General features: G+C 53.3%; 1 protein-coding gene and 1 pseudogene across 1 annotated transcript in view; one reads left to right on the top strand and one right to left on the bottom strand.

Annotated features, from left to right (window-relative positions):
- The window catches only part of LOC128945560 (uncharacterized), a 1,627,138-nt pseudogene that overhangs the window by 1,097,404 nt on the left and 506,551 nt on the right, over window positions 1-23,183 (top strand).
- Window positions 16,440-23,183, bottom strand: part of LOC128945512 (zinc finger protein OZF-like) — a gene marked incomplete at its 5' end in the record, with an annotated part of 51,675 nt that continues 44,931 nt past the window's right edge. Inside the window, 1 exon segment of the mRNA XM_054289277.1 lies at window positions 16,440-17,440. Within this exon segment, the coding sequence (XP_054145252.1) occupies window positions 16,667-17,440 (774 nt within the window).

Below are 23,183 nucleotides of genomic sequence, written 5' to 3'. Positions count from 1 at the left end.
TTCCAGTCTCTCCCAGTTTGGTCCCTGCTGCCGCCAGCATGGTTCCAGTTGTTTCCTCAATCAACTCAGTGAGTCCCAGTATGATGCCATTTGCTCCCAGTTGCTCCCAGTCAGGCCCAGTATGGGGGATGATGTGCAGGGTGTGCTCACTGTGACACTCAGTTGCTCCCAGTATTAGTCCAGTCCCTCCCAGTATGATCCAAATATGAGCCCAGTGTGCTCCCAGTCTCTGCCAGAATGTACCAGTTTTGCTCCACATGGTTCCAGTTCCTCTCTTTCACCCTCACTTTCCTCCCAGTCACTCCCAGTGTCTCCCAGGGTAGCCCAGTTCCCTCCACCATCTTTCCAATTCCTTTCAGTATCATCCCATTTGCTCCCAAGCACTCCCAGTCAGCCTCAGAGTTGTGGCACTCACTGCCAGTATGATCCCAGTCACCACCAGTATGATCCCAGTTCATCCCAGCACAAGCCCAGCAGTTTCCAGTCGCCGCCAGCATGCACCCAGTCACTCCCTGTTCTTCCCAGTTGCTCCTACCATGATCCCAGTTACTCACAGCTGCTCCCAGTAATCCTCAGCATAATCCCAGTCACTCCCAGTATATCCCATTTGCCCCTAACATGGTCTCAGTTGCCTCCTGCAGGCTCCTGCTCACTCCCAGTATGATCCCAGTGTCCATCATTGCGATCACAGTCTGCCCTGGCATGGCAGTATGATCCCAGTATAATATTTGTACAAGCCCAATACAGTCCCAGTCACTCCCAGTACGATCCCAGTATGATATCTGTACAAGCCCAGTGCACTCCCAGTCACTCCCAGTACGATCCCAGTCCAGCCCAGTCCCTGGCAGTGCTGCCACTGCTGGCATCCCCCAGCCCTGTGTGCGTTCCCCCCTGGCGGATGTGCTGAGAGGAGCCCCAAGGGCTGGCAGTGCCCAGGCAGGGTCCCCAGCAAGGCCCAGTTTGGATGTGCAGCCCCCAGTTTGCCCAGTTTGCCTCTCCTTTGGGCCGGGCAGGGTTCCCCCCGCCCGCAGCGGCTGGAGCAGCCGAGAGCCCCGCGCTGCCCATCCCGACCTGTCCCGGCTCCATCCCCGCTCCTGCCGCAGGCTGCGAGGGCTGCGGGAACGGGGCACCGAGGGTGTGGCTGCTGCTGGGGGAGGAGGAGGAGGGAGGGAAGGGCAGGGATGAAGGGTGTTATAAATTGGAGTGGACAATCTGCCGAGTGAGTATAATCAGATTAACAATTTTTATTGATTACAGCAAGCAAGGCAAAAAGCAAATCAGCGCTGGGCGACAGGGGAGTCTCTGCTCCGCCAACTGCCGCCCGCTTCTGGTATTTCGTGGGGTTTATATACAGTCCTGCTTCCGGGTTGGCGTGTCTTTCAGGGTAGCACTCTGTGCATTCTCCTCCTGTTGCTAGGCGGTCGTAGTCTGCCTCCCGGTGGTCCGAGGATGAAGGCCGGTAGTCTTTCACTTCTTGCCCCATGGTCAACCTTTTCTTAGTTGGTATGGTTGGTCTGGTTCCTGGAACTTTAAGCTTACTGAGCAGATAAGCAAATATTTTGCTATCAATCATAGCAGGCCTGCTACCCGTGTCAACAGCCTTGCCCCTTACTCCTTGGCTAACAATAGGCACATAGCTACGTATAGTTACACATTGCTTATTTAGCCTTTCAACATATTAGCTTCTAACATTTTGCAGTTTAAGCCTTATGACATTTATTTTGCAGTATATTAGCCCGTTATATTCATCTTGCAACATACTAGCTTGTTACATCTTTCATTGTGGTTTTTCTATTATTGGCTTTTCCCCTTTTCATAGTCTTTAGCAACTTGATGAACAAACTAAGACATTAACTCATTACAAAGGGGGAGGAGGAGGTGGGGTTAGGGAGGGGGAGCAGGGGGAGGGATGGAAGAGGAGGGATGAAGGCAGAGAGCAGCAATGGAAGGAGGAGAAGGAGGTGGGGTTAGGGAGGAGGAGGAGATGGGATGGAAGGGGAGGGATGGAGGAGGAGAAGGAGGTGGGGATAAGGCAGAGGGGGAGGAGGATGGGAGATGGAAGGGGAGGAGTGGGAGGAAGAGGAGGAACAAAGGCAGATCAAGGCTGAGCTGAGGGAACCACACCGTCGTCGATCCCTGCCCGAATTCGCAGCCCCCACTTGTGGGATCATCGCCCCCCCAATCGCGCCGGTGAACGGAGGGAGGGAGCTGGGCCCGGATATCTCAGGGGGTCCCTGGGGTGGGGTTTTTGGGGATGTTTAGAGAATGAACCAGTCCAAGGCTGAGCGGAAAAGGCCCCTTGGGGGGACATCGGGGGTGGCAGTGGCGGCTGCCGGCAGAGGCAGCCTGGAGGAGCAGAGCCCTGTGTCCCCCAGGAGCCCAAAGTGGGGAGCCCAGAGAGGGGGGAGCAGCGCCATTGGCGGAAACCTCAAGAGCCTGGAGAGGGGCAGGGGGGACTCCTTGGAGCCGCTGCAGCCCAGAGCCGAGAATGAGGGGAGAAGGGAGCCCGGGAGCCCAAAAATCCCTGGCATCCCGAAATGGGGAGAGCGAAGCGGGGGGAGCTTTTGGCATTGCTGGGACTGCCAGCAGCCTGGGCAGGGCGGGCACCGACGAGAAGGGGGACCCCAATCCAAGCGTGATCCCCAGCAGCTGGGACGGGGGGAACCCCCGAACACCAGAGGGGAGGGACCAGGGACAGGGAACACCTGGGAAGCTTTTTCAGGGCTGAATCGTGGTGGTTGGGAGGTGTTTCTGGAGCCCAGAGTGCCAGTGACTTGTAGAGACAGACTTGGGCAGAGGCACCTTCAAACTCAATGTTCTCATCCCTTGTTTTCCCCAAACCAGGATTTCCCATTGCCAACTCCTGCGAGGCTGCGAGGAAGAGGAAGATGCCCCAGGACAATGAGGCAGGTGAGGAGGAAGTCAGTGTCCCTGGAATGCTTAAAATCAGAGGGTTTTGGGAAAGCTGCAGAAGACAAACCTCAGAGACAGTAGAACTGATTTGAGCTTTGCAGCAGCCAATAGATTGATCAGCAGAAAAATTGTATAAGAAGTAGAAATTAAGGAGAAATAGAACAATGGTCTGTGCGTTAACACTTACCTAGAATAACTCCCTAACCTGCGGAACAGTATATCTAGCTAGATATTAGGAAGTTTCAAGCTTAATAATGGAGCTCTGTGTATTGTTTTTTAAGGCTTACAAGCAGGTATTGTACTAGAAATAAGCAAGCATTGTTTTAACCATCAATGTGCTTATAGTGCTTGGATGGAACTACAGTCAATATGCTTTTGCTTTGTGTGATTGGCCAAAAACCTTTTAAAGTAAGTTTTAACATGAAGTCCTTTGTCTGCTACCTTTGATGTGAGCTACTGGCATCTTCCCATTGTCATAACCAAGTAATGAGACAGATGGTTGGAAAATCACACAGCTCAGGACGCATTCCCAGCAGTCCAGTCCTGTTTGTGATTTGTGCACAGCCCCGAGCTGGCGATGAGTGCCCCTTTCCCCTCTGTGCTGCTCCATCTCCCAGCCCAGCACGGCCCCGGCTGCAGCTCAGCCCTGGGGGGATCTCCTTGCCCTTGCCTGTGGCACGGAGGCAAATCCCATCCTGTCCTTGTCCTTCCTCCCCCAGAGCAGGAGGTGAGCATGGAGAGCAGGGAGGACAAATGCCCGCGGCAGAACCTGGTGGCAGAGGCCGTTTTGAGCGGCTCCACGGCGCAGGAAGCCAACGGGGAGGAAAAGCCCCGGAGATGCCGCACGAGGAGGTGCTGCAAACGCAGCCAGCGGGGATCTGAGGGGGAAGGAGCCAGCCTGGGCCAGGAAGGCGGCCGGAGACGGAGCCAGAGCTCAGAGCTGGTGCTCCATGAGCAGCTCCATGATGGGGAGAAGCCCCACACGTGCGTGGAGTGTGGGAAGAGCTTCAGGTGGAACAGCCTCCTGATCAGGCACCAGAGGATCCACACTGGGGAACGGCCCTACGAGTGTGGGGAGTGTGGGAAGAGCTTCAGCCGGAGCTCCCACTTGATCTTACACCAGAGGATCCACACTGGGGAGAAGCCCTACGAGTGTGGGGAGTGTGGGAAGAGCTTCCACCAGAGCTCCCACCTGATCAGCCACCAGAGGACCCACACTGGAGAAAGGCCGTACAAGTGTTCCGAGTGTGAGATGTGCTTCAGCGGGAGCTCCGGCCTGATCAGGCACCAGAGGACCCACACTGGGGAGAGGCTCTACGAGTGTCCCCAGTGTGGGAAGAGCTTCTCACACAGCTCTAGCTTGACCAAACACCAACGGAGGCACCACTAAGGGAAGCCCTGCAAGTGCCCCGGGTGCGGGCAGAGCTTCGTGTGCTGCTCCAGCTCCATCCCCCACTGGAGGAGGCACTTTGGGCACAGCCCTGGTCACTCACATTCCCTGTGATCCATGTTGGGAACACACCTGGCTGCTTCGCCTTTTGGTTTGGCCTCTGCTTCACCTTCATCCTTTAAAAACACCCAAAGCTGGGTTAAATGAAGGAAATTAATCGAATATATCTGACGTTGCATAATTTCTCAGTTGTTTTAGAGGGAATTTAGGATTTGGGGACACGTTCTGTGTGGAGTGCTGCTGTTGCTAAGAGGCAGGAATTTGATCTCACCTTTCTTGTGTTGCTAAGAACTCCTCCCCTGACCCAAACCCCAACTCCATCCTTGGGATACCCGATAAAAACTCCACAGCCCTGCCTTTGCCCTGTCTTTAGGGGTTAAGAAATGGATTCCCAAAGGATCAGCCCTTTTTTCACTGGGTTCCCAAAGGATCAGCCTTTTCCCACTGGATTCCCAGAGGATAAATCTTTTCCCACTGGATTTCCAGATGATCAACCTTTTTCACTGGATCCCCATAGGATTCTGACTGTGTCACTGTCTTTTTTTGTTTGTACTACTGCATTTGTATTTTTAATTTTTCCTAATAAAGAACTGTTATTTCTACTCCCGTATCTTGGCCTGAGAACCCCTAATTTCAAAACTAATTAATGTAATCATCATCATCTGTGGAGAGTTTAGTTCAAGAATGGCTTAAAGAAAAAGGCCATGCGACATACAATTGAGAGAAAAGTAAAAGGAAAAAGTAAAGCAGTTCCTAACAGTTCTCAGCCTTCTGATTTCTATAAACAATTAGACTCTCTTTATAAACAATAAAGTTCTCAGACTGTCTTCCCATAATAAGCAGAACACCGTCTCTGGGAAAAACTGGCACCCTGGGAACAGATGTGAAAGCTTTGGGAACTCTGGTTCTGTTTTTGATAAACAATTGTAGGTATTCTAAAACAAAAGGAGTGGTTAGAGTTTTCTTTGTTAGCCTATAATGAATCTGGATTACAGAATATGCATAAAGTTCGTTAACACTCTTATTTAAGGTGATTGATTGATCAATAAAGTGGAGTTCGATGCATTACCAGGATGGTCGTTTCTCCCTTCACTTCAATAATCATCATCAAAGGGAGGGGATTTTCATTTTCCATTTCAGTGGAGGCTCCTGAAATGGGGAGACACCCCCAAGGATGGGCCATGTCAAATAGTTCCTGAAAGATGTAAATTAGTTTATGGATATGCGTGAGGGTCTATGAATATGCAACAGGCTGATGTAATTAAAACCAGATTAATTAAGGGGTGTCCCCGAAAATAACTGGGGGGTCTTGGTGGCCATAACAACCTTTGCTCGATGGTCCTTGTCTCCCATTACATCAATGCGTTGCATATTCATGGCCTTGTTGCATATCCATGAAGTACTTTACATATTCCAGGAAAAAAATTGGCTTCATCCTGTCTGGGGGTCCAACCCCCCTCCCAGCTCAATTTGGGGTGTCCCATCCTCCTCCCAGCTCAGTTTTAGGACCCCATACCCATCCCAGCCTAATTTGGGGGTTCCATTCCCCTCCCACCTCAATTTGGGGGTCCCATTCCCCTCCCAGCTCAATTTTGTGGTCCTGACCCTCTTTTCCCCACTCTCTCTCCCCTTTCCAATCATTCCCCCAATCCACTCCCCCGTGTTTGGTTTTAGGGGCTCCAGGCCCCTCCTGCTCCGTTTTGGGGTCCCGACCCTGTTGTGGATTAATTTGGGGTCTCCAATCCATCCCCAGGGTCACCTTCCCCCCCTCCCTGAATTCTGCTCCTCGCAACTGATGAGTCATCAGCAAGACACGCTCTGATTGGCTGGAAATTACCCCGCGCGGTCTCTGATTATTTACCGCAGTGAGAGGCCTTGGTCTGTGCCTGGCAAGTGATGAGTCAGAGTCGGGCCGGGCGCTGATTGGCTGAAAATCACTGAGCGGGGCCAGTGCTCTGAGTTTGTGCCCAGCAAGTGGAACATCATCAGTGCTGCGCGTTGTGATTGGTCGGGATCTGTATGGGTGGGGACGGGAGGACCTGCGGTGTTTTGTGTTTATTTAGGGTTTGTTTGGGGTTTATTTGAGCTTAATTATGCACTATTCAGGGGTTTTCTTGGGTCTTACTTGGTTTATTTGAAATTATTTAGGTTTATTTGGGTTTGTTTGGACTTATTTGGAATTATTTGAGGTTCTTGGGGTTAATGTTGTTTTATATGGGGTTTTTTTTAGGTGTATTTAAAATCATTTGCGTTTTTTTTTTACTTAATTTGGGGGTTTTTTTTGGTTTTTTGCGGTTATTTGGATTTGTTTGGGGTTATTTGGGGAACTTTTAGGTATTGTTTGGAGTTATTTGGGGTTTATTTCGAGTATTTTGGGGTTATTTGGAGTATTTGGGGTCATGTGGGTTAAAAAAACTGGGAATGTTTCTCCTGCAGAAAATGTGAATTTTTCTTTAAAAATTCGAGAGTTTTTTCCCAAAACACCGGGAATGTTTCCCTAAAAATTGCCAGCTTTTCCCAGCCAATAGCGGGCGTCCTGCCCCAAACCATCCAGTCATTGGACTTCATCTCCCGAATTAACGAAACACGGCACACCCCGCCGCAAACCAACCAATCACCGCACGCCTCCCCTCAGACTCGCCCGCCTCTCACGCGCTGAACCAACCAATCACTGCACGTCTCCCCTCAGCAATGCCCGCCTCTCCTTTCTCAATCTAACCAATCACTGGGCGTCTCCCCTCGGCAAATCCCGCCTCCCCCGCCGTTCTCCTGTCAATCACCGCACCCTCTACGAAACCAACCAATCACTGCGCGTCTCCCCTCACCAACTTCTGCCCTCCCCGCACCACTCCAGCCAATCAGAGCCGAGCCCGAAGCGGCGCCCCATGATCCCGGGGCCGGGCATGGAGCGGGTGCTCCCTCCCCCCCCCGGGACCCCCTCAGGGACCCCCGGGAGCCGCCCCGGGCTCGGGCGGGTCCTGCGGGAGGCGCTGGAGAGAGCGGGGGAGGCGCTGGGAGAGGACGGGGGACTCCGGGAGCTGCTGAGGAGGCGCAGGGACAGGTGAGGGGTCCTGGAGGGGTCGTGAGGGGAATTTGGGGAGGGATCTTGAGGATGTTTGGGGGGGATTTGGGGAGGGTCTGGTGGGAACTTGAGGGGGTTTTAGCGGGGTCTGAGGGTGCTGCGGGGGAATTTGGGGAGGGGTCCTCGGGGGGTGTCACAATCCGTCCTCACGGACGGGTTTCGTGATGGTTCATGGATTTGATCTCAAGGTGCAAAAAGAACCGACACGGTACAAGGGGCTTTGCAATGATAATCGAAAAAAATGCACCTTTATTGAATGACCACAGCAAAATGCGATAGAGGGATTAAGGGAGAGAAAAAGATAGAGGAAGAGAGATACAAAAGAGAGAGAGAGAGAAAGAGAGAGGGAATAGAGCTGCCAAACGTAGAGACGAAGTCCTTTGGTCCAGTCCAGTCGAGGATCCGCCTGTTTCGTCGGGGAGATCTCGAAGTCTCTTGCTAACTCAGAGGTTTTTATTATGATAACTCCATTGGAAATTGCAAGGGAGGGGAAACAGATACAAAAAGGAATAGATGTAACAGGTAGTCCATGCTCTCAGCAGTAAACGAGAGCCATTGTCTTCTTGGTCCAGCGGTCACAACCTGCAGGCAAACATCTCGCTTTGGTCAGCTTGCCTCCCCCACACACCTGCCCCGGGCTGGGGGTTTCAGTCCCAGTCCTTGGAAGGAGCAGAGGGGCCTTTTCACATGGGGGTTCCATGTCTCAGTCCTTGATGGAGAGGCTCCTTACATCTCAGTCTGTCTGTCACAGTGGTTGTAAAACAGGTGAGGGTCTTCTGTTGGGAGACCACCTGAAACTCAGGAGAAGTCCAGCCAGGCCGAGAGGTGGGAGAGCTCCCAAGGCTGTTGTTGCAAAAAGGGCACAGTGCCCCATTCTTCTCCTTGGGCTCAGTGTAGCACACAGCAAACAACAGCTGTGAAAACAATGGCTTAGCAACGCTCTCAGGTCTCAGGCACATGACTTTCTCTCTTGGAGCCAGAGATTTAAGACAGGGGGGTCTTCTCTTCAGTGGTCCCCCAATGACGATTGTGAGGCAGATGAGGGAAAATTCGGACAGACTCTCACAAGCAGAAACTGGCAGGATGTGTCTGCTTCCAGTGCTTGTCTTGGCTGTTCCTTCTCAGTGCTGGCAGCATCATCAGAGACACACCACACGTTCTCTCATGCCAGGGTCATCCCAATCTTCTGCACTTGCCCAGGTTCCTCCCAGGTTCACCAGGGAAAATGGCTGCTCGTGCCAGTCCATCCCCTTGCCCAGAAGGCGCCCGCTTGTGTTTGGGCATGAGCTGCTGGCCACAGCCTGATGGGCAGCACCCGCAGCATTGGCCATCAGACGCTGGGCTGATGTTTTCACCCAGAGAGAAAGAAAAACAGCCAGAAGCACACAAGGCAACTTGACAGTATCTCTATAAGAATGTCATTGTCCTGTGAAAGTCAATAGTGGATGGTGGGTTTGTGCTGCAGATAATCACTTCCAAGCAAAAATCATTCCAGGAAGGGACAACAGCTTCTGCCTTCTGATGGATAAGTCAATTTGCCACTGCTGTCCAGGCCCATGGCCTCTCCCAGTCTGACCAAGTTTTGGTCTGCGGGTATTTTTGGGGTTAGTCTGGAGGCAAAGATCACACTGTCACTTGAATAATAGTGGCATATAAATTCCAGGCAACGATTCTTTCAATCTAGTAGGTGTTCAGGGCATCTATTCCCCAGTGTGTTTTCTGGTACTCCTCCCTTACTAGTGACTACAAGAAATGGGAAGGGATTACCAGCTTCCCTTCAATGGCAGCCCACTCTTCTTGGTTGTATGTCCCATTTTGATCTTTGATTAGTTTTCTATCTTTCTTATTGTATTCTGGCTTACCTTCAAGGGAAATTTGTCCATCTAAAATCAGAGCTCCTTCAGTAGTTACCTCACCTTTTGCTGCTTTCTTTGCCTCCCTATCCGCCAGCTCATTTCCTTCTTCCAATTCTGAGTTCACTCTCTGGTGTGCCCTAATATGCATAATTGCTGCCTTTTCAGGCAGCTGAACTGCTTCCAGCAGCCCGATTATCCCGATCATCTCTTGTGCATGTTTGATGTTCTTTCCTTGTGAGGTCAGCAGTCCCCCCTCTCTCCAGGTGGCTCCATGTCCATGCACAACTCCAAATGCATACCATGGCTCTGTATAGATTTTATTCTCTTTCCTCCTGCCATTTCTAAGCCAAAAGGAAAGAGAATCAGTGCAATTATTTTGGTCTTCTGTGCAGAGGTGCCTGTTGGTAAGGGTCCAGATTCTGTTACCTCTCTGCAGGTAGTGACTGCATATCCAGCACGTCGCTTTCCATTGGCAACGTGGCTACTCCCATCAGTGAACCAGGTCTCTGCACCATCCAAAGGAGTGTCCTTCAAGTCCGGGCATCTGGAGTAAGTAGCTTCAATGGTCTCCAGGCAATCGTGGTGTGCTGCTTCTCCTTGATCCCACTGAGAAAAGAAGCTGGGTTCACAAGGTTAATGACTACAGAGTCCTTTGCCCAGCACTGACCTCATACCCCAGGTAGATTATTTTCTGTTTCACTACCTGTGCCTTTTTTTTTTTTTCTTTGATACTCTGTATCCTTGGACCCCTAGGAAATTCAAAAGGTTCACGGTCCAGGCCACACATGCTTCCCTTGTCTGGGTGGATATCAAGATATTATCCACGTACTGTAATAGCCTTCCTTCTTCTTGTGGAGCTTCCTGGAGCTCTAGGTCTTTTGTAAGTTGTTCTCCAAACAGAGTAGGGAATTTTGAAGCCTTGAAGGCCTTGAGGCCTTCACAATCTATGTGAGCTGGGTTTTGCGCCTGCTTTTAGGGTTTTCTCATTTGAATGCAAAAATTTTCTGGTTGGCTTCATGGATAGGGAGGCAAAAGAAGGCCTCTTTCAGATCTAAAACAGTAAACTAGGATAGCTGAGGTGCCAAACATGTTAGTAGGGTGTATGGGTTTGCCACAAGGTTTACTGCCTGACCGTAGCTTGTTGTTTTCCTTAACTTGATTAAGGAAAGGTGCATTCTCTGCCCTCCCTGCTATGTTAGAGGCCCATACCCCAGGAAACATTGGATCCATTATTTTCTTGTTAATTTCATCCTTATTTTCAATTTCAGTTTCACTAATTGTTAAAATTAAGCTCAATATATCTCCATATTCTTGATCCTTTACGTCTAAAATAATCTCTCCATCTTTAAATGTGATCTTTGCTTCCAGCTGCTCCAACAAGTCCCTACTCAACAGGGCCTTTGGAGAGTTGGGCACATACAAAAAAACTATGACTATTTTGATGGTTTGCAAAATATGATTTTTCAGATTGGTCAGTTGCCCCCTTACCATAACATAATCATCTGTTACAGGCATTGAGGCTTTATTTAACACTAAGTTTGCTGCCCCCGTGTGCAATAAAAATTCCATTTTCTTAGCTCCCATCTTTCTACCCTATCCCAACTCTTTGCCTTAATTCAAAGTCTTGAGGTATAAGATAGGCTGAACGCACTCAGCTTTAATTATTTCTGCTGGGTTTCTTAAATTACATGAAACTCTCTTTTCTAATAATTCAAACATCCTGTTACTTCTTTGCTTCTCGTGACCGGTTGCTACTAAATTCCTTAGAGCTCTCTGAGTAGCCTTGGTTTCCTTAGAATAACATAAAGTGCCTGTCTTGGTCTCTTCCACATAAACTTTGCTTTACAAAATCTCATTCTTTCCCAGTTCTCTTCCCGCACAATCTAATTCAAGCATTGTTTCTACTGACACTCACTTTGCTGCCTTGCAAAAAGCTGTGCCTCTCACAGCAAAAACTCTGATATGCCCACAAACACAGACACAGACACAGACACACATACCCTGCATCTCAAATTCACGAGACTCATGGCTTAGGTTGCTGTGGGAGGGGAATTCCTCGAATTCCTTTAATTTGTTTTACCACAGTTAAACATAAATCACCATACTGCAGTTTTTCCATGTAAAATGCTACACTTGTTGCAAACAAAATCCTAAAATCTCCACAAACACAAGCCTACAATACCGAGAATCAAATTACCACAATGTGGGGGAGGAACCACACAAACTCACTGGGAAAGGGGTATCTCTTAAGAGTGCCCACTTTCCTTGACACAACCCAACATACAACACTTCAGCATCTACCCACATCAGCTTATCAGCCTCTTCTGGTCCTCACACACTCTGGACACAATCAAAATAACAGCACACAGTAAAATTCCAGGGACCAAGTCCAAACTGCGGGGGCAGAAGAATCCCCTGAGTTCATCTAGCCACGGTTAAAATGTGCACAATCTACACAAATCACACATCACCACCTTTAAACACAATAAATTAATAAATGTCCTCACCCACGTTTCTCCTCTTGTTCCACTACTCCACGGGGTGTTCTTGCCCTCACAGCCTGCCCCAGCCGGCGCTCCGGGCCTCACCTGGCTGCTTCAGACATGGGTAGAACTGCCCCCGCATGCCGTGGGTACACTCACTCACTCACTCGATCGCTTTTATACACCACACACTCACACAATTACAAACACGCTAACATTAACCACACAACGCATTAGCCATACAATGTCAGGACACCACAAGCACACAAAGTTCGGTTCACTCGGCTCACCCCAGAGTCGCTAGCGGCCGCTCTATTGAACAATGAACCCGTTCCCAGTCACGCTATCAACCAGGAACCAGTGCCACTGACCGTGCTCCTGGTCGATGGCTGCCTGCAAGCACAGGGACGAGGCTGTGCACTCAGATGTCTCTGAGTGACTTATCAGCAGCCCTATCTCCCCTGGGCCCTTTGACAGACATACCGTGTATCTGCACAGCAGCAGGTCATTGTCTTTATCTGCAGGAGGCAAGCCGAGATGGAGCAGAGCTCCTCCAGGAAAATCCCAGGGAGCGCCCAGGAGTCCGTCCTCCCTTCCACCCCTGTGAGGACAGTCAATCGCCTGGCTGGCTCGCCAAAATGATTAGTGGAAAAAAAAGGGGAAACTGCACAATTTTGTAAAAAGTCGTAAAGCCGGTATGTTTAGCGCTGGACACATGTGGGAATTGTTCCCCCAAAGGACACACGCACCCCTGGGTATTCCCCTTTGCTTATACATATGCATATTGTCTCATTCATAATCATTTTACTGATTTCACGTTACAGGTTGCAATTAGTTTTTATCACTCCTTGCCCTTTGCGCAGAGAGCTCTCTGGACAGCCTCAGCCTTTGCCCCCAACAAAGGGGCCTCCGTTTATCTTGGGAATTTGAATTCCTTCTCTTGGTCGAGGCCATTCTGTGAGCACAAGATTTTTTCTTTGTTTTTTTTCCTCTCTTGTGAGAACAGGGAGTGTTAAGCACAGATAAACAAGTTACAGGCTCAGAACAGCACTTTTCACCTAAATCCAAAAATGCATTTCTATCCTGTTAAATTTCTACTTTGTCTCACCCATCCAAGGAATTATATGCTCTGACTCCATGATTTTAAAGGCTGAACAGATGCTTTATTCTATACTATATTATACTACATTACACTATTGCTATACTAAATCTATACTAAATTACATACTAAAAAAAACCCTCTGACCCTTTCCAGACAGTCACCACCCAGCTTTGACCTAATTGGTCAATCAGTCCAAACAACCATCACCAGTGTCCAATTAACAAATCACTCTGGGTAAACAATCTCCATAACACATTCCACATGTGCCAAACAACAGGTGCAGCAAGTGAGATAAGAATTGTTTTCTTACTTTCTGAGCTTTCTCAGCTTTTCCACAGCTTCCCAGGAAAAATCCTGTGAGAGAGAATTATGTCTCTATTCAAAGAAATGTGAATACCACAGGGATTTGTCCTCCCTGGTCTCCATCTGCAGCTCAGTGCCTGGGGTAAGGAAAGAAAAGGAGAGGAAGGAATGAGGAAGGAAGGACAGAAAGAGAAGAGGAAGGAGCTGTGGACAGGGAGAGGATGGGATTTGCCTGTGTGCTAGAGGGAAGGGGAAGAGATCCCACCAGTTCATCCCTGGCAGGATGGTGTCAGCAGTGGGGCTGTCCTGCATCCAGGGGCAATACTGGGCTGAGACACAGAGCAGAGGAGGGGGGGAAAGGGGCACTGACTTCCTCCTCACCTGCTTCAGTGTCCCAGGCCATCTTCCTTTTCCTGGCAGCCTCCTCCAGCTCCATCCAGACAAAGTTTGGGATTGACAAATCCTGGCTTGGGGGAAAAACAATGGGTGAGCCCTTGGTCCTGCTGCCCAAGTACAGCTCCAGAAGTAACAGCCCTGTTCACAGTCAGGCAGGCCCAGACCCTGCTCATCTCCAGCCTCCCCCACCCCTCCAGGCTGCCAGAATTGGCCTTTGCTGCTCTCCCCACTCTGATGCCAATGTCCCCCCAGAACTGGTACCACCTCCCCAGCCAGTTTGCCACAGGAACCCTCCACAAATCTCCAAAGGGGCATCTGCGTCTCACCCTTGGGGACCTGCAAGATCCAAACATCCCCTCCCCAGAAACAAACCCTTCCAGAGATTTCCCGATGGATTTGGGGTCAGTTCCCCCTCCCTGCTCACCTGTGGGATCTGGGGAATCGATGCTGCCAGGGCCAGGGGAGCTGCAGACTCAGTGGGCAGGTGGGAAAAGAGTGGTTCTGCTGGGGCTCCTCCTCTTGCTCCTCCTGTTCCTGTTCCTCCTTTCCTCCATCCTCCATCCTCCTCCTCTCCCTCCTCTTCCTATTGCTCTTCCTTCCCTGCCCATTCCAGATCCCACCTCTCCCCCATGGCTGCAGCACCACCAGCATTTGGGTGGAGGGAACCCCCCATGAACCCCCCAGGGATGGGCAGGGGGCTTGGGGACCCACCCAGTGCGGATCCATTCCCCCCCTGAGCCCCAGGGAATCACTCCAGGAATCAAATGATGGGGACACAAAGGGATCCCCATGGAACCGCTCTTTTTCTGTTCCATCCCCACCTTTCCCTCCCCATACCCGTCATTCCTCCAACACAAAGACCCCTCCCAAGTCAGTTTGGGGGTGCCATCCTCTCGCGCTCTGAATCCTCTTTTCCCCTGCTCTTCCACCCCTTCCCCATTGTGCCCCCAGCCCCAGCCCTCACCCCTGTTCTTGGTTTTGGGGGATGCAGGCCCCTCCTGCTCAGTCTGGAGGGTCACATTCCCCCTTTCCCTCAATTCTGGCAGCTCCTGGCTGCTTTTTCCTGGGAGGAATCCCTCAGTTTTGGGACTTTTGGGGTTTAGCTTATAAGTGTGACAGCTCTCTCTGGCTTTCCCCTCCCTGTTGTGGCCCCTCAGCTGCCCCCGACACCCTGGGGGTGCTGGGATTTCCCTCCTGGGGACAAGGATGTTCATCCCCTTCCAGAAGCCCAATGCCTGGCTGGGGCTCCAGGTCAGGGGGTCCTTGAGCAGCTGCCCCAGAACCTCCCCCAGGGTCTCCCAGCACAGCTGGAGCTGCTCAGCCTGGGGTCCCCAAAGGCCTCAGCAAGCCCCAAGTCCCTCCCAGGAACCCTCAACCCCCTCAAACCCAGCATCCCCCACATCCCCTGCAAGTTCCCCCCATGGCACCAGCCGTGGCCATGTCCCCACATGTCACTGCCCATGTCCCACCATGTCCTCACCCATGGCTCTCTCCCCACCATGTTTCCATCCCTGTCATTGTCCCCCACATCTCCATCCATGCCCATGTCCCTGTCCCCACAAATGGCCCCTTCTCTGTTAATATCCATGCATCCCCAAGTCTCTCTCCATTTGTCCATGTGTCCTACCATGACCACACCCAAGTCTTAGTTCAATGTCTATTTTTACCTCAATATTGGATATTTTAAAGGGATAAAGAGAAATTAAAACAAAATTGAGGCATAAGAAAGGGATTTCCTTGTCCATACCAGCTGAGGATCCACAGCTTAGGTGGAAGGGAAGAACCTTTTTTGGTGGAATTTCTATCCCACTGTCTCTAAAATCTTGGCCTTTTCCCCAGTTTTTCACCATTTGGCTGCAGAAGACACCCTTGGGCAACAGGAAATCAAAATTGTGGAATCCCTGAAGTTGGAAAAGACCTTGTCCTGGTTCAGGGCAAATTTGGGAAAGAACTCCCAAAGGAGTTCCTCTGGACAGCAGATTCAATCGGCCCCTCCCCCAACTGGTTCAGGAAAAATAAAATACTTCCTTGGAGAAAAGTGGAAAAAACTGTTTATTAAACAATAAAACCTAAATAATATTAAACAATAAAACCTCTTGTTTCTCTAAAAGACAGACAAACTCACAAAGTCCCTCTGTGGGCTGTAGCTCAGCTCACTCAGTCTCTGATCAGTCCCTCTGGTGCTGGAAATGCCGCAGCCCAGGCCTGGCCCAGTGGGCAACAGGTGTGAGCTGCCCGTGCTCCTCTGGTGTTCAGGCCAGAGCAGGTTTGAACAGGTCCAAAGAAAAGGGAAAAAACCCCACAGTTCAGGGAACTTTGGTTCAGCTAGCTAAAACTAACTAAAAGCAAAGGAGAGCTCTGTCCCGCTGTCTGTCCTTCCGCAGACAACACAGTGCAGGAGCAGGATTGTGGAGGAGTGAGTGCAGTGTCTAAAACAAACTCCACACTTCTTCTCTCCCCCCTTCACTCTCAGGACAAGTCTTGAAGGTGCAAAACTTCTTATTCAGCACAAACAGAACAGACTGGGGACACAAGCATCTTATAGTCGACACAGAATATACCTCAGGGACCATTCAGTACTCCCTGATGTCACCAGAAGACAGGACTGAATGCAAAAGATTTTATGGGGTTGAAATTTGACAAATCTCTTCTCCCCAAGGAATTCCCATTGTAGGTCTGCATCCTGATGGATGTTCCTGCTGCTGGGTTTATCTAGGTGCCCACAGGGAACCAGGAAGATGTGGAGCCCCCCAGCCCGATGCCTTCCAACTTGGATCACCAGGACCACAGATCACCAGGGCTCTGACAAACGAGGGTCACTGGGGATCATCCAATGTGGATCCTCCCATGGGGGATGGAGCTGGAGCAGCACACAAAGCTCTTCCCACACTCAGGGCACTCACAGGGCTTCCCTTAGTGGCGCCTCCGTTGATGTTTGGTCAAGATTGAGCTCGATGAGAATCTCATCCCACACTCCCAACACTCGTAGGGCCTCTCCCCCGTGTGGATGCGCCGGTGCAGGGTGAGGTGGGAGTTTAGCTTGAATCCCTTCCCACAGTCAGGGCAGCGGAAGGGCCCCTCCTAGCTGTGACTCCGCTCATGTTTGAGGAGATCGGAGCTCCTGTGAAACCTCTTCCCACACTGGGGACACTTGTAGGGCTTCTCCCCAGAGTGAACACGCTGGTGGTGTTTTCTCAGGTCAGTGTGCCACCCATAGCTCTTCCCACATTCCAAGCAGGTGTAGGGCCGTTCCCCTGAGTGGATCATCTGGTGCCGAATCAGGGCCCAGCTTTCTCTGAAGCTCCTCCCACATTCCCCACACTTGTAGGGCTTTTCCCCAGTGTGGATCTTCTGGTGTTCCGTCAGCTTGCACTTGATGCTGAAGCTCTTCCCACACTCCCCACACTCAAAGGGCTTTTCCCCAGTGTGGATCCTCTCATGTCTCCTCAGGCCAGAGCTCTGGCTGAAGCTCTTCCCACATTCCACACACTCATAGGGCTTTCCTCCTGTGTGGATCCTCTGGTGTTGCATCAGGTGGCCCTTCTGGCTGAAGCTCATCCCACATTCCCCACACTCGTAAGGGCGGTCTCCAGTGTGGATCATCTGGTGTTGCATCAGGCTCCCCCTCTGGCTGAAGCTCTTCCCACACTCCTCACACTCAAAGCGCCTCTCCCCAGTGTGGATCCTCTGGTGCCGCGTCAGGCTGGAGCTCCAGCTGAAATGCTTCCCACATTCCTCACATTCATAGGGCCGTTCCCCAGTGTGGATCACCTTGTGCTCGATCAGGTGCAAGCTCCGACTAAAACCCTTCCCACATTCCAAGCACTTGTGGGGCTTCTCTCTGCCATGGGGCTTCTCCACCAGCTCTGAGCTCTGGCTGCATCTCCGGCTGCCTTCCTTGCTCAGGGGGGCTCTTCCCTCCCCGCAGCTCCCTGGGCTGGGTTTGCTGCCCCTCCTTGTGCAGAATCTCCAGGGCTTTTCTTCCTCCTCCATCCACACATGTGCTAGGAATGAAAAATCCTGGAATGGGTAAAAAACAAAATGAGAGTGTCTTGGACTGGGAGTTCCTACTTGCTCAAGTTTATCTCAGGAAGTCATTGGGAATCTTGTGTATGTAAGAACCTCCAAAACACCAAGATTCAGCACAAAATCCTCCAAACATCAAGACACAGATCAAAAACTTCCCAAACATCAAGATTCAACAAAGCCCCCTCCAAAATATAAAGATTCAGCCCCCACAAAAAAACAAAGCACCAACAATTAGGCCAATAAAGCTCAGAAATACCAAGATTCACCCCGGGAAAATCGTGGATCCCAATCCCTGGTCACCTGCTGCATGTGGAGGGGGGGCAACGCTCCTGGGGTTGGGGTTGGAGGCTGCAGATAGAGGGAGAGTGGAACTTCGTGCTACTTCTTCTTCTGTTCCTCCTCCTGGGTCCCTACTCTTGCTCACACTCCTCTTCCTCCTGCTATTCCTCCTTCTCCTGCACAATGTCACCTTCTCCTCTCACGTGCATCGTTTGACCCTTTTGTTCCTCAACCCTGCTTCTCCTTCCCTTCTCCTCCTGCCCCAGGCCAAGGAGCGTTGCCCCCCCTCCGTTGCCTCACCGCGCTCCGGCCGCTGCCGCCACTCGCGGGCCCGCACACACACTCCGACAATGGCGCCGCTGCCCAGCCACGGCCGCCCTCAGCCCGCCACCGGGGCCCTGCTCCGCCCCTCTCCCACCAATCAGCGCGCCACAACCACGACTGACGGCACCATCGCCCAATCCCAGCCAGGGGCGGGCTCTGCACACGGCACAGCCCCGCCCCGCGCTCTCCGGGCCCCCCGGGCTGCGTGAGGGCAGAGCCGGAGCTGAGGAACAGCCCTGGAACGGGCCCGGGCCCAAGGAGGATTGAGCTGAAAACACAAACAAACTTCTCCGCACCTCCCGTCACGGCTTTCCCGGCACTGCGGCTCCGGTGGCTCCGGCTCAGCGGGAAGCCCTGGAGCCTCACTTCTCCTACCCCTAATTAGGAGCATCAGTGCATCGCTTTGATTTCCCCTAGAAATGGGAAACCGCCCCAAAGCCCTGTGGATGAGTGGGGGAGGGGAGAGATTTCGGACAGAAAACTCCAAAAACTCAGAGCAGGATAATGAGAAATAAGTGAAGAGCCTTAAATGCAGCTTTCCCCCACGCCTCCCTCCTTCCAGCTGCACCTCCTACCCCGGCAGTGCCGCAGACAGGGAATGGGGCCGGGCTCAGTTCATGCCCCAGGGCTTCTCCCTCTGCTCAGGGACAGGAGTCGTTCCCCTGCTGCACCCTGGGCTCTCTCCCACCAGAGACTTCTCCAGGAACTTCTCCAAGCTGAGTCCATCCCATGGGGCACAGCCCCCTCCAAGTGCTGCAGCGTGGGTTACTCTGCCCCAGTTTCTCAGTGCTAAACTTAAGGGACTGTCTCTCGGGATATTACCACTACAGCACTCGCAGCAGAATATACACACGGAATTTTAACAGTTCTGAGCAGAAATTAAAAGAACCAACGAGAGAGAGAAAGAGCGAGATTCCGATCGCGGCGCTCCGGAGCGGCGGGGCGGGAACGATCCCTGCGCCAGCACTGCCGGCCCCAGGCCAAGCCCAGCCCCGCAATCCAACCCCGCTGCTCACAGCGCCCGCCCTCCCCGGCCCGGGGCACAGCGAGTCCCGCACCCGCTGCGCTCCCGAGCACAAAACGCCCCTTCCCACCGCGCTCGCCCGATAAACACAGCGCCCCTGCAGCTGCTCACGCCTCTCTCGCTCCTCCCGAGCTTCTCGGCCTCCCGCACCCTCTGCCCCGCACCTGGGCCCCGCCAGTGCCGCGGGCTGGGGGCAGCAGCTGCACCTTCCTCTGCCTCTGCTCCAGCCCTGCCCAGGTGCCTCGGCTCCCTTCGTGCTCGCCACAAACTGAGGCCTTCACAAGGCTGACCTAGAACAGAGGCCAGACACGGTTACACAATAAAGCAGGCATTTGTTAAAAGGCCTCGATGGATACACCTTGGGCAGAACAAGAGCCCAGCCAGGGCTACGCCCAAGATGAACCAAAATGGCCACAAAATGGACGGCCGGTCACGAGGTCTGTCACTTCTATAAGTTCTGCTCCATTTGCATATTGGAGTTAATTGTCCAATTATGTCTTTAGATGATGAAGTCCCATCCTTCTTGTTTTTCTCTCTTCAGTGCCCGTTGTTTATGCTCTTGGGCCTGAAGTTTGGATCATTTGTCCTTGCGTTCCCAGCTGGAAAGGAATTGTTTTGTCTCCCTGCTCTGTGAACAGAGCTCAGCATCCCTTAATATGAAGCCCAGACCCTCAGAGTAAAGCAGCACAGAATCTGAAAAACAGAAAAGCCAAAACCTGAGGCATCAAATCCATGAGAGCCCCGCACACACTCACCACGCCTCCCCCTCGGCATCCCCCAGGCCCTCCCCATTGATTGAAGCCCCCAAAATGCTCCCAGGCCCGAGCCCCTCAGCCCCCCTGAACCCCCGGCCGGTGTTCTCACCTGGGAAACCCCAAATCTTTGGGAATTCTCAACTGGGATTACCCAATTCCCTGGAAACCTCACCTGGGACCCCCAAAACTTCACCTGGGAGCTCCAAACCTTCCAGGATCCCCCCAACCCCCCCAGGACCCTCCAAACTTTATCTGGGATTCCCTCAAACTCCCCCGAGAGCCCCCAAACTCCACCTGGGATCCCCCAAACCCCCCAAAACACCGGTGACAGTGGGACAGAACTGGTGGCACTGGTTTGGTGACACTGGAATGAAGCTGGGGACACCGGGTTGGTGGCACTGGAATGATGACACAGGGGTGGTGGCACTGGGACAGCCTTAGGGACACTGGGGTGGTGACAGTGGGACAGAACTGGTGACACTGGGGTGGAATTGGTGGCACTGGGCTGGTGGCACTGGGATGGAACTGGGGACACTGGGACAGGACTGGTGGCAGTGGCACAGGGATACGGGGATTGAACAACTGGCACTGGGCTGGTGGCACTGCCGTGTCCCTGGTGCCACCTGTCCAGTGTCCCCATGTCCCTGCAGTGTCCCTGGGGGTGGCCGAGGATGGTCACCTGCTGCTGGCCCTGGCCATGGTGGCCATGTCCTGCAAGGTGGCCTGGCGGGATCTGAGGACATTGCAGCATCACCTGGCCACCAGCGGGGCCACCAGCGGGACATGGCCCTGCGCCTGCATGACCGCGCCCGGCGGGTGGCGGCCACCAGGGCCAGCGCCGAGGCCACCGCGGATGTGCTGGGGCAGCTGGAGGAGGTGATGCTGGCGCTGGGGACGTTGGTGGCCGCTGTCACCCGGGACAGGGAGGTGACGCCATGGGGGACAAAGGGGACAGGGCTTCCTCAGCGCTGCCCAGGTCCTCGGGGACATCGTGGTGGCCTTGGGGACACCGGGGGAAGGGCACAAGGAGGTGACACGGAGGCTGGAGGTGGCCCAGGGGGCACTGGCAGGGCAGGGGTAGGGACAGGGTGGGGACACGTGGGTGGCACTGTCACCGCCGGGGCACGGGGACACCCTGAGGGACATTGGGGACCTTAGGGACACCCCTGTGTCCTTCCCTTGGAGACACCAGGACCCATTTGACGTCCCCTGTCCCGTTTTGGGTCACCACAATGTCCCTGATGTCCCCGCAGTGTCCCCAACAGGACATCGGGGGACACTTGGGCCTTGTTCAGGACGCTGAGGAGACATCAGGGCCATGTGGGGACACTCAGGGGACATTGGGGTCTCGTTGGGGACATCGGCGGGACATTGGGGACCCCGCCCTGGCCCTGCGGGCGGGGGGCGGTGCTGCGGGGTGACCTCACCTTTCTCTCGCCCCTCCCCACCCCCCCGACCACCCCATTCGGGCGAGTCTCTGACTGTCACTCGGGTGTGTTCACTCCCCGGAGTGTCACCAAAGTGTCACCAGAGTGTCTCCAAGGCGTCCCCGGCGTGTCCCCCAGCAGCCATGGAGCCCCGTGAGGTGCGACAATCCTGGCACGGGGGCGGGAGGGACACAGGGGACACAGGGGGTGGCGGGAGGGGCCGGGGGTGCCAGAGGGGACCAAGGTGGTGGGGGGGCAGGAGGGGAGAGGGGTTCACAAGGGGGACAGGAGGGTGTGGCAGGAAGGGGGGATGTGACAGAGGGGTGGAGGGGACTGAGGGTGGTGGGGTTGGGGGGACAGTGGGGGACAGGGTGTGGCAGAGGGGACGAGGGGGTAACAAAGGGACAGAGGGGACAGCAGAGCCCTCCAGGGAGGGGACGAATGGGACCCTGGGAGGGCACAAAGGCACCACCACAGGAGGCCACAAGAGCCACCAGGTCCCTGACACCTCCCCTGTCCCTCCTCAGCTGTTCCCATCCCTGCTGGAGTCGCTGGTCACCGTGGTGGCCACCCTGAACAAGGTGGCAGACACCACGGCCCTGCTGGAAAAAATCGATGAGGTGCTGGATGTGCCCCCCGAGTGCCTGCACGCAGGCCTGGAGGGCTTCGCCAATCGCCTCCAGAACACCCTGGACCACGGTGGCGTCACCTGGTGGCACCGTGGTGTCACCTTCGAGTGCAAGTACACTCTCACCTCCCTGGGCCAGGCCCTGGCCGCCTATGAGAGCACTCCATGGACCACCTGGGCCCAGGTGACGAGGGTGGCCAGGGCCTGGCAGAAGTCGGTGGCCACACTCGTGGACAGCTGGTTCCAGCTGCTGGGGAAGGCCACCGAGCTCCGGGACGCCTGCAGGGACGTGGTCGCCGGTGAGGGCACCACTGCGGCCATAGAAGATGCTATGGGAAAGGCCGAGGTGGACAGCAGTGAGGAGGAGGAGGAGGCCACCAAAATGAGAGAGCAGGCAGAGGCGGCCTTGGAGATGCTGGAGCAATTGGTGGCCGCATGTGACGAAGCCACTGCGTTCCCCCGGGAGCTGCGGCGCAGGGTTCGGGACATCGAAGCTGCCCTGAAGGGGACAAATGAGCCGTCCCGCGACTTCCGTGTGACCTTGGCGGCCAAGGGGGCCGAGGCCGAGCGGCTGTGGGATGCCAGCGCCCGCCTGGCCAACGATCACCTGCTGCACACACTTGGGAACATGGAGTGCATCTACTGGGATTCCTATTATGACCCTTGGCTTGATAACCAGAGCTACCATGAGGTGGCCGAGAAATGCCAAAGAGCCATCAAGGACATCCCAAGTCTGCTGTGGGAACAGTGATGTCACCACTGTGCTGTCACTGGGGACAGTGACATCATCGGGGACATCACTGGTGTCACTTGTCCCCTCCCTACTCCCCACATGGGATTTGAGACAAATTTAGGGAATTTTCTGGGAATTTTCTTTGAAATTGTCCCAAATCCTGATGGGAATTCCTGGGGTACTGTCACTTGGGATGCTCAGGGACACGCAGGGACACTTTGGGGACACGCAGGGACATGGTAGCAGGTCAGGGGGTGAATGAGCCCCCTCGATGCCTTGCAGCAGAGGCAGCTTTCCGCCGTGGCTGCAGTGGAGCCGGGTTATAAATGACAATATAACAATTGGCTTTTGCAATTCCTGTATTGGCTTTTGCAATTCCTGTATTGGCTTTTGCAATTG

The sequence above is a fragment of the Melozone crissalis genome, unplaced genomic scaffold (assembly GCF_028551555.1).
Source record: "Melozone crissalis strain CALT ecotype California unplaced genomic scaffold, PUWL_Pcris_2 ptg000066l_1, whole genome shotgun sequence".
Classification (NCBI taxonomy): Eukaryota; Metazoa; Chordata; class Aves; order Passeriformes; family Passerellidae; genus Melozone; species Melozone crissalis.
This window is presented reverse-complemented; position numbering and strand designations above follow the sequence as displayed.